The 11322-nt window shown below is 38.4% G+C and overlaps 1 protein-coding gene across 2 annotated transcripts; it reads right to left on the reverse strand.

Moving 5' to 3' along the window:
* Positions 1–860: 860 nt before the first annotated feature.
* On the reverse strand, positions 861–10834 carry spo11 (SPO11 initiator of meiotic double stranded breaks). 2 transcript variants are annotated; one of them, XM_042216219.1, is made up of 13 exons: positions 10622–10834; positions 8023–8136; positions 7273–7361; positions 6875–6941; positions 6646–6769; positions 6224–6310; positions 4829–4865; positions 4626–4735; positions 4427–4526; positions 4019–4056; positions 3568–3644; positions 3050–3161; positions 861–1228 (listed from the first exon to the last, which is right to left on the reverse strand). In XM_042216219.1, the coding sequence occupies exons 1-13, from the start codon at positions 10732–10734 to the stop codon at positions 1109–1111; spliced, it is 1188 nt and encodes a 395-aa protein (XP_042072153.1). In that variant the 5' UTR covers positions 10735–10834; the 3' UTR covers positions 861–1108. The 2 variants fall into 2 exon arrangements, with proteins under 2 accessions (XP_042072153.1, XP_005951487.1); XM_005951425.2 differs by having other exon boundaries at positions 882–1228; positions 6646–6754; positions 10622–10833.
* Between the last annotated feature and the right edge of the window lie 488 nt (positions 10835–11322).

An 11322-nucleotide genomic window follows, 5' to 3' on the forward strand; every position in this document is an offset into this window, starting at 1 on the left:
CAGATTGGTCCGCCCTGCATTTTACTTGTATTTAACTTTGTGCTTTTTCAGTTTCATGATTCACATAGATCAACATGTCTTTGAATCTAAGTTCTAGTGAACAGCTACCAAATGAGAGTTCAACCCTTGGAAAAAAAATATTTAGACCTTTTATCTGATAAATTTGCCAGTGGATAATGAAAACAAACAGGCCTTGCCTGGCTGTGAAACTGCTCACCAGTTAATTTTCTAATTACCCTGAAAACAGGGGACTATGTATAAAAGATGGCTGTAATCCATAAACAGCTAATGCATTGCTGTTTTTGAACATCATGAATTAAAGTCTGCACTTTAATCACATCTTGATGGTTAAAAGTCACTGTATTGGTGTAGAGGGAAAGTTACAAAAATAACAATGTTATTGACCACTTACAGAGCCAACTACCAGTTACTACCTCTCAGCAAGAAATCATATCCTTCACAAAAAAAAAAAAAGAAAAGAAAAAGAAAAGTAGTGTGTCTGTGATACTGATTGACCAAAGTCAAGCAGAGAACTGCAAGTTTATTTACATCTTCTTTCTCTGGTGAAGCTCATGACATGAGTGGATTTGAATTTTAATGCACACCATCTACAACAGCTGGAAAGCAGATTATAGGGCAGCAGCATGATTTGCTGTGCCTTTATGAATGAACATCCTCAGATACTGTGCTGCAATTACAAACCACCAAATTGTTTTGAGCACACTTGTGGTTTTTGCATCAGAAGCCTAAGACGTCAGTGGCTATGACGTCCGCAAAGCCTTGCTGGAGGGGGGAGGGGGGGGAATCTACTGTACCACAGTGTGGTTTCACTTTGGAAGTACACACAAACATCTTGGGAATATCAGCAATGCTAATGAAGACAAAGTGGAAACACTCATCAGTGGGATCATAGAGGTTTTAATTACACTTCTCAAACAACTGCATCCAATATACACAAAGAAAGGTGAATAACTATCCAAACACTACAAACTAACAAACTGAAGTTAATACTTTCATTTGTCTGACAATTTACATCTAATACCACTCTTCAGGCTTCAAAGCAACTTCAGCAGTTCACTTACTCATCCACTAAGTGGCAGCATTGAGCTCATATCCAGCCTCCATAGCGCAGCTTGTTGGGCAGGTAGATTTGTGTGAGGAAGTCAGGAGCTATAGCTGTCAAAGACTGTATTTCAGCCTTTACTTTACTTTGCTGCATCAGTTTCATCTACAAAAACAGCAACACACAGTTTTAGTGGGATCAGACAGGAAGCTGTGCAAACAGACAAATCATAGATGCATAACAGACTCAGCAATGGAAAATAGCGGTTACAAACTTCCAGGAAGCTAACAGTCCTCTCACAAACATTCCTCTACTGTGCGGCACAATATCAAAATGTTCAGTGCGACAGGTTTGCTCAGTGCTTATGGAGAAAATTCAAGGCCTGACCTTTTTATTTTTTTTAATTAACAAGTTATATTCATTCATCCAATCAACTTTTTTCTTATTGCTACAACAGAACTGCCAAAAAACATCTCACAGGGTTGGATGAATGTACTGAGGGAGACAAAAGGCAAAGCTTTGAGTTTTGTGGTCAAAGTGGGACAATTTTGTTTGACCAGATCCGGATTCTTGCTCACCAAATTCCGCTTTGCCCTGTCAAAGTTAATCTTTGGTAAGTTGGCTTTCCAAGGTTGAGTTCCACTTAAATTTGCACACACACGCACGCACACACACGCACGCACGCACACGCGCACACGCACGCGCGCACACGCACGCACACACACACACACTTATAAGTTGGATGCTGTAGGATCCTAAGGCCATGGGCACTGATCTGAACACTTGGATCAGTGTAGTATCACAACAATCAGCTTATAGAAACTTCAGCTCATAAAGGCATCCAAATGTGTGCAAAGAATTTCAGGAGAAAGATCTCAACAGTTGCAGAGACCAGCGTCAGACTACACTTGGGTTCACAGTGAGAAAGACCGCCACTCCCGTATCTGCCTGTCCAGTTGCAGTACCGCCACAAAGAGTGCAGCTCCACAGTCTCGCAAGACACACAGCGATAACAAACCTGTATTGTGCTCAACTGCTTCTTATTTGTTATGTTTTTGTATTTTTTTTTTTTTTTGCTCATTTTGTTGTCTGATAAAATAATCAGGCTGCCCACGTGCTCAGTGACCTTGTGGTTTCCCTTAAATGTTTGGGCTCAGTAACACGTAGAGGATCTTGTGGGAATTGTAAGGTGCCATTACGTAAATGCTCATTTGGATAAACAGCTTTTTTTTTTCTTCATTCAGCTAATCAACATGTGGAATTCCTTAGCTGCAGAACTCAAACAGGAACCCTAAAACTGAAGCAGTTATTTAAAAGTATATCAGTCCTGCAGTCACGAAGAATTGTCTGCTTCTTGTCTTACAGTGCTTTATTGTTCTAAAATTGATTACTTTTTAGTTTAACTCTCATGCATGTGTTGCTCAGTATTCTGTGTTTTAAAGAGCGTTTTAGGGACGGGGATTGCAAATTAACTTCGACTATAAATGCTGTGGTGTGTGGCATGGTTCATGTTACATTCTTTCAAATAAACAATAAGCAAACTAAACCCAGAGACTGTAACTAACTGCACCAAAATGTTGTTCTAATTGGGAGAGGAAATGTTTCAGACTTTGGACTGCTTCAGCTTGCTTCTCCCCCACAAATTAGACCTCTCATTCCTCCAGATTCCTCCAGTCTAAAAATGAGATTTTGTAATATTTTTTTATTTAATGTCATTAATTCTTTTAGTAGTACCATGAGCTTTGGAAGCTTTTGTATATTTGGCTCTTGACAGGCAAGAAACCCCCCCCCTAGAAAAAACTGGTTTCTTAAAGAGAATAAAATGTATTGACGTCACACAGGACCATATCTAGATAGAAAAATCCTTCAAAGCTCAGTACCTTTCAGATACCTTTCCTTCCCATCCCACAAATTTCTACAAACAGTTTCATCTATCCTCCTACATAAACTGCAGCACTTTCCTCTTTGGCGTCCTCTTTCACTCACCTCTTTCTGCCACTCTGGTTGGCTGGTTAAGTATGGCCTTTCAAGGAGGCTGCAGAGTTTGCTTTCATCTCTCTTGGTAAGTGGGATCAGAGCGTCCTTGGGAACCCGCAACCTAAAAAATAAAATTTAGATTTAAAAACATATATATATAAGAGACTTCAGTTCATGGATGTTATCCCTGAAGAATGTTTCGTTCCCTTTTTTTAAACAGACTCCCAGAAAGGAGGTTATGTGTAGGTTCAGCAAAGTAAAAAAAGAAGAAAAAAAAAAAAAAAAGAAAGAAAAACCGAATAGACTACAATTTAATGTATGTCAGAAATTTTATTTTGGCCCAAATTTGTTCAAGGGGGTGTATACTTAAAACTCAATATGTTTTTGCAAAGAGCTCCATGAAGGAGGGAAAAAAAGTGATGGCAACAGCAACAGAAACCAAAACAAACAATCTAAACTTCCCCAGAATATAATCCCAATTAGAGGCAGGAGGAGGAAGTAGGAAGTAGCGAATGCTCAGTCCAAACCTCTGTAGGTCAGAGGGGAGGAGGCCTAGCCACATAACGCTGGGGACGGTCAGACTGTGGGCCTCAAACGACATTGCCTGCGGATAAACCGACGCATACACACCCAGTCACATACACACACATCAAATACACATAGCATGCTTATACAGAAAACAAACACACTGTTAATCAGTGCTGTACTCTCATACCACAGCAAACCCCAACACATGTTTACAATGAAGTTAATGAAACAAGAATGACTACAAAAGCCTCACAAAGGTCAAAAGTGATGCGATTGTCACACAATCGCATAACAGTTTCACTTCATAGCGTGTCTGTTTAATTTTCTAACATGCATGACTGATTCTTTTTATGTAAAGAGGCGCATGATTATAACGTGCTAACACAGAGACACTCAACAGGCTATAGTGGATAATGCAGAGTACAGGAATAACGGCATAACAGGACTCACCACTGATCCATACTTGTAGATGCACATGATTTCAATGCCTGGGAAAATCAGAGGGAGGGACAGAGAGACGCTGCAATCACTTGCATACCAGAGCAATTATCCTCTGTGATGTGATCTTAGAACAAAGTAAAGCATTACATATGTGTCTCGCCACGCAGCGGCAAAAAACTTAGTGGTATGGAGGCTGATGGAAACCGAGCCAACTCCCCCTGGACGACATCACACCAATGGGAATAATAGCTAGACTAGGCACCATGACACAGCGGACAGGTGCTAACTTTTGTTGGCTTAGCGAGACATGCAACCCAGCTGTGTGTGTGTCTGTGTGTGGATCTGAAATGCTGTTAAATGTGTGGGAAAATGCAAAGTATGTCTGACAGCTTAAGTATTCAAGCAGATGAATTATACCATGAGGATCAGCATCCACGAGGGCAAAGATGGGGATGTGCAGCTCATCCCAAAGCCTTTTCACCATCAGCCTGCTGTTCACATCTGGCACACCTTTACCCTGATTCACACAAACACAATGATTAAGTAAACAGATTACTAAGACTGCTCTTTCTGAAAGAAGACAACATTCAGATCAAAAGCAGACACAGAAAAATACTGTGATAATGATGCAAGGGGAGATCTTTGTGCAGAAGTCATCATCCAGCAGTCTCTGGAACGTCGCATCCTTCTCGATGATCATGACAAATTTTGCAGATGATACAATATCTGAAAAAGGACAAGGATGACAGCTGCAATGATAGACTTACAATCATGGGACAAAACATGAAAGTAGATTCTTAAATAGATTACAAAGCATACTTTTAATTCCACTGATGTTCGATGAAACTGAGACAGCCTGAAAGCAAAAAAAAAGAGAAAAAAGAAAATAAATAAAAAAAATTGCACTACTACTAGTGACATTATTGACATAGTGGCTCTAGCTGCTCACAACCCTAGCAGAATAGCGGCAAACAAAGTGTTGACTATCAGTCTGTGGTGCACGTGGCAGGCTTGAGTCATTACTCAATGAGATAATTTCCTGTAATTAAAGGCTTTACATTCTATCACTGTAATAAAATGTTTTAACCCAGTGAGCACGAGGTCGTTAGGATGGCTTTGCTAAATAAGCCAAATGTTTCTCACATTTCCAAAGCTGTAACGTCGAACTAAGCATAGTCCATTTCATGCCTGTCCATCGAGCAACCAGAACCTTATCTTAGTCCTAGTTTAATGAAGGCTTTTAGCCGTATCAAGCATCTATGGCAACATTTCATCCTCGGAGGGCCAGACTATTTTAGAAAAAAGGAAAAGGCTACTATGATTAAATTACATTTTTCTTTGACACACAAATGCAAAGCATTACTGTACTAAATTCCGTAATCACATTACTCTTAAAATTATATTATTGCCTACATTATACAGCTTCTTCAATTATGTGCACAATGGGTGGATAGAAATTAAAACAATGATAGATCAATAAACATTTTTCCTGTGCACTGCAATCAGCTGAGATCAGTTATTAAGCAGAGAGGAGAAAAACAAAATTAAATACAGAGCAGAGAAGGACAGACATTTAGCCATCAGTAAAACAGTAAAAGTCTGTTTGCACGTACAGTATAAACTGAACGCCCTCTGTTGGAATCGACTTAAATAGCAGCTCAGATTTAGTACAGATTCATTAACATAATGCTGCCTTTTACTGACATTTGAGGGGTTATTTAAATTTCACTTTTAAGGGCTGGTTCTGTTCCCTGAGCTGTATTTTGACTATATTTGGTGTATGGTCAGATAATGTCAATATTTTAAAGGCCCCTGGAGAAATTTCATGTATGGTGGTATTAACCTATATAAATAAAAAAGGACGCCTGGCTTCCGTAGCTCAGACTTACAGTTACTTTCTTGGGGAGTACAGTAAACCAAAAATCCAGCTATAAATGATGTACTGTTTCTTGTTGCAGTGTCATTTAAAAACAAAAAAACAAAACTGTGGTGTGAATGGCTCAAATCGTAGGTTTGAGCCATTTTATTCAATATTTTATCCAATATTTGTCACACCACAACCCACCAACCCCTGAGTCCCCGTCTTTTTAACTAGGCGGGCGTGATTAAGGATGCCGTGCAGGTGCGTCCGCCCTCCCTGCACGGCACCACAGACCATGCCCATGACAAAAACAAACACGAAATCAGGCGAAGAAGCATTAAAGTGGTGCTTACAGTTGAGCTGGAGTGGCAGTCAATCCTCGTGCCGTCCTCCTCCATATAACACAGGTCACCTGAGATCAATCCCTTGGATGTGGCCAACTAGCAACAAAGTTACAGATAAGTTACAGAATTTAGCACAAGCCCATATTATCACACACATACAAGGGACGAGCTATTTCAAGCACTGGGCCCTGAATTCAACTTTAATTTTATTTCTCTTTGATCAAAAGAGCTGTTTGTTTTCCACAGGTGTTTCCTGGGACAAGAAGCAGAACAAAAATAAAATACCATCCTAAACTAACATACTTCATCTGTGGGAGCTGAACTAATATCCAAAGGAATTTTTCTACAAGTTTTCAATATCAGGGGTTTGTATTTTCTACCACACAATCATGTGAACCGCATCGCCTGCTAACACAGACATGCACACTCACCACATGTAGTGATCTGCGAGGAACCTTTAGCATGCAGGAGATGTCATCTACGATACTATCAACAGCTTTCTGTGAACCAAAGAGCTTTGTGTTGTTGTAATAGATGTCTCTGTGGAGACAAACACTGTTATGTGAAAAAAATAAAATAAACTGAAATTCAAGCATTCCTATGAAAACCAAGGGTATCTATATGTTGGCTTTAGTAAAGTATGGATTATTTATAAAGAACCTTTTTGTAGCATATGAGTTGCTCTGGACAAGCCTGTAGATGACTGAGAGAATCTTGAGAATCTGGGCTTTGAAGAGAAACACAGATTTGGGGAAAAAAAAAAAAAAAATTAAACCTTAAACACTACATCAACATATCAGAGATTTAAACAACACATTCTGTATCCATGCCGTAAAACTGATCCCAAAAAGGCAACATGTTACGTCTCTGCCAATTTGTCACCTAAAACTACCTCTGACTTTTACTGACATTTGTGCAGTTTATGCATATGTTCACAACGAATACAAATGAAATCCATATGCACCATACAACTGTGTTAAAGAACTTCAAAAACAGATGTTGCATAACAAATAAAATGAAAAAAAAAACCAAACAAACATAACAGTTCATCTTCTCACCAAATTTAGTGACAGATGAAGGGCAGTCGGCCCTAATGGTGGTGACAGACTGTCTTGAACTCATCTGAAGCCCAATGGCACTGTCAAAGCTTCAGTGGGAAGCAATCAAAAAAAGATTTATGATTTCATGATGTAAACAAAGTAACAAAAGAGCCCATTTAAAAAAAAAAAAAAAAAAAAAGCATCTGCACAGACTGTGTGCTCCATTTACAGTAAGTGCTTTCAAACATTAGCTCCCACCTGCAAATTATCTAAAATTCCCCACACCCCGAGGGCTACCTGTAGCACTGTTCCATTTAAAATGGCTGAGCCAGAATGTGATTTAAGCTGTAGCAAGGTTTGATCTATTTGAGATTAGACAGTCCTCTTTGTTCTAAGCATAAGGTCTCCCCATCCTAGTCACATTAAAGCCTCTTGACAAATGCTGTGCTTTTCAATTCCTTATCAGTCTGTCATCTTTTTAGCAGCAGGAAGTTCTTTTAGGTTTTCTCTGAATCAAAGCAGAAGATTTTCATTTCCACCACCTGGTTGACCCCATGGTCAGCTTGAAAAACCCCCATCTAAAAATTCAAACAGAGCAAAAGTCTGCGTTTATCTCTTTAAGGGAAATTAAATAACAATGAAACAATCCTGTGTGGCTTTACACACGATTCCTTTTGGCTTGTGCTATCTCCCAAAGGTCATGTGGCTTAAAATGAATGAGCAATTATATGTGTGGAGGGAAACTTGCCATGCTACAAATCAAAATACCTTATGTTGGCCCAGCTGGATCTGTTGGGCAGCACCAGGACAGGGGCCTCAGCTTTGGACAGACTGGTGACTATTTCCAGGATTATGCTTTCAATTCGGTTTAAAATTTCCTGGCTGGAAATAGAAATACTAAATGAAGTTATAATATCACAAGAAAACTTTTTCCAAACAGACAACCAATTCTACAATTAATGTCAAAGACCAATTGTAGTCTAGGACTGTGATTCTCTTTTATAATAATATGCAACCAGCAGAATTTAGGAAAATCAAAGAAACAGTTTCTGATTTAAATAAATACCTAAATTAGAAGCTACATCACACTGCTGTCAAATGATATAATACCATCCGGCAATGCTGTTCATTGTGAGTACGCTTGGCACCCAGCTTTGAATCACTGTAATTTCTAACCAGATTATTCTAATTGTTACTTCAACCAACTGTGTGTTTAATAATAAATCTTTAGAGGCTAAAAATTCAACTTTCTAAATTCATCATTATTACAAAATTTCACCTATAATGTGAAATGGATATAAGAAATGTATTTATAAATGGCTAACAAATTAGAGGATAAAGCAACTTAAATTGTCTTATAGAGCCCAATATATCAATGGGGTCGATATAATTACTAATATATTGATTTTGGAATTTTAAATGACCAACTAATAAAAATGTAAAAAGGAAAGAAGAGACAGGAGAAACACCCTTCAGCCATATTATTTCTGTTGATGATACATATTTTGTTCACCAGAGGGCACTCAGCAGCCTCCCTGTTGGCAAAAACTTGTTTGGAAAGAAACAAACCACCACCAGCTGTGCTGAGGAATTTTTGTGACAATAAAACAAGATTAATTTTAAAACACACTATCATTATTTTAGTAAGAACTATTATTATTATTATTAACTAGACATGACAACTGCTAGGAAAATCTGTTTGCTTTAACAAATTTCCCAAAACAAATTTCCCACATGTGGGACTAATAAAGGTTATCTTATCTTATCTTAAGTTTCTGAAAGGGGAAAAATATATACTTTTTTAAAATCACTAAATACCTTATTGGTGTTAAAAGTCCTCTAAAGTCCTTTTAAGTGCTTTGGCACTGATTCTATAACTGAACCATCATCGTAAAGTTATTCCCTCATTTGGTATTATGATGATGGTGCTGGAAATCACAATAAGCCAGATTGGTCTAAAATTTCTAGCTCTTCCATTAAGTTGAGCTCTTGTGACTGCAAAGGCCATAGTTAAGTTTGAAATCATTTTCATATTATCAAATCATTCACTGTCATTTTCAGGCTGTAAGAAACGACTCTTATCAAGATGGAAATGTTTCATCACAGGATAAAGGTGATCCCATGGGAGACTTTGGAGGCCATCCGAGTACAGAGAACTTATTGTCTTGTTCAAGCAACTAGTGTGAGATAACTGGAATGTTGTGAGATGGTGTGTTATCCTGCTCGAATCAGCCATTACAAGATAGGGACACTGCAGTCATAAAGGGATGCACATGGTCAGCAAAAATACACACTAAACATTGCTCAGTTGGTACTAACAGCCCTAAATTGTGCCAACAAGTTTTCTCCCACACTATTGCACAACCATCAGTCTGAACCACTGAAACAAGGCAAGAGGAGCGTGTGCCAGTAGCCCCAGCTTCCTCTTCTTAGCTGACAGGAGTGGCGCCCAATCTGGTCTTCTGCTGCTGTTGCCCATCAGCTTCAAGGTTGTGACATGTTGCATATACTGAGCTCCTCTTCTCCTCTTCACTTTGGTAGTAACAAGTAGTTAACTGAATTATCCCATTGGTTCAAAGCAGTTCAAAGGCTCTGACTTCTGGCATTAACAAGGTATTTACCCACAGAACTGCTGCTCACTGGATATTTACTTTTTTCAGCACCACTCTCTTTAAACCCTAAAGATGATTGTGTGAAAATATCTCAGACCTACAGATCAGCCTGTCTGACACCAACAACTACACCACATTTAAAGTCACATAATATTCTCTGCATATCCTGATGCTTGACCATGTCTCCGTGCACCACGTTGCTGCCATATCATTGGCCAACTACACATTTACTTTAATTAGCAGTTGAACAGGTACACCTAATAAAAGGGCAACTCAGTGTATGATTTTAATCTTGCTAGTTCAACATATTTTGTGCAAAATCTTTTTCTAACGACGACATTTTTAAATACTTCCCGGACACATAATTGTTTCTACAGTAAAGTGTTTCAAGTAGAGTACATGATAAAATCAAATTAACTAACACTACCCATGATTGGCAGACATTTTTACATGTGACTGATTACACTGGGATAATAACAGGGCATAATCACAGGCTATGGTGAATTGGTAAAGTACATAGCTAGCCAACTACGAAACACAATGTCGAGTAAACCCTAGATAAACTGCTCTTTGTGAATATATACACATCAATATGAGTTTAAATATTAAATATAACCGCAATACCAGTTACATTAAACCGCTTTGGCTCCTCAAAACATCCACAGTCTCTGTGAATACTGTTGCACTACACAGAGAATAAGCTAACCTAGCGTAACTGGCTATTAGCCGGTTGGAGTAGATCGGTGTGAACTTACTGGTTGATTTCTTTTTCAGCACGCTGCCAGTCTGTCGTGACTCCCACGTTGATCAACAGTTTTGCATGGAGCTTATCAATTTCAGAACAAAAATGAGCCGCACGGGATTCCATCACGTTACCTGTTACTAGATGTCATTTTATCTACCTGCAAGAAATTCCCGCGTAAGGATGTTTTACGGAAATCTCGCGTGTTTTTGTGTCGATCACGCAGTTCAGACCTGTAGTATTTGTTTTGAATAAATTAATTTGCAACAATTATTCTGCCCTAAGAATTTCTACATGGTATTCAAGCAAAACCGAGCTAATAAATAGATATATTGCTTAAGTAGTAACAAATAGTAATGATAAAGTGATCAATAATAATAAAAGTTTTAAATTAATATGATTTTTGAAAGTAAAATATAGAAAGAGGTGTCTCCTAACACTGTCACGCCGTTTTTAATGACCGATACTAAAAGTTAAATAAATAAATAAAAGTGGTGCTGCTTCAGACTAATGTGATTTTGATAAACAGGCAACACTAACATTCTCCAGACTTTTTTTTTAAAAAAAGTTATTTTTAAAGTGGTCTTAAGCAATAGTTCCCCAGGCTTTCTGAAGGCCTGTTTTTTGTTAGGTCACTTAACAGTGACTTATGAATCATTCATGCATTAAAACTCACTTATGTCAAGAGGTAGAACAGTGTTGTGCTGACACCTA

The sequence above is a fragment of the Haplochromis burtoni genome, unplaced genomic scaffold (assembly GCF_018398535.1).
Source record: "Haplochromis burtoni strain Fernald_Lab_line unplaced genomic scaffold, NCSU_Asbu1 Contig_969, whole genome shotgun sequence".
Lineage (NCBI taxonomy): Eukaryota > Metazoa > Chordata > Actinopteri > Cichliformes > Cichlidae > Haplochromis > Haplochromis burtoni.

Bases quoted from the DNA above. Each gene is read 5' to 3' on its own strand.
- spo11 (XM_042216219.1), bottom strand. From the start codon at position 10,734: ATGGAATCCCGTGCGGCTCATTTTTGTTCTGAAATTGATAAGCTCCAT. The intron at 4,866-6,223 runs GTAAGCACCACT...TTTTGCTTTCAG, and splicing joins ACTGCCACTCCAGCTCAACT to GCTGTCTCAGTTTCATCGAA. The intron at 3,645-4,018 runs GTGAGTCCTGTT...GTTTATCCGCAG, and splicing joins TCTACAAGTATGGATCAGTG to GCAATGTCGTTTGAGGCCCA.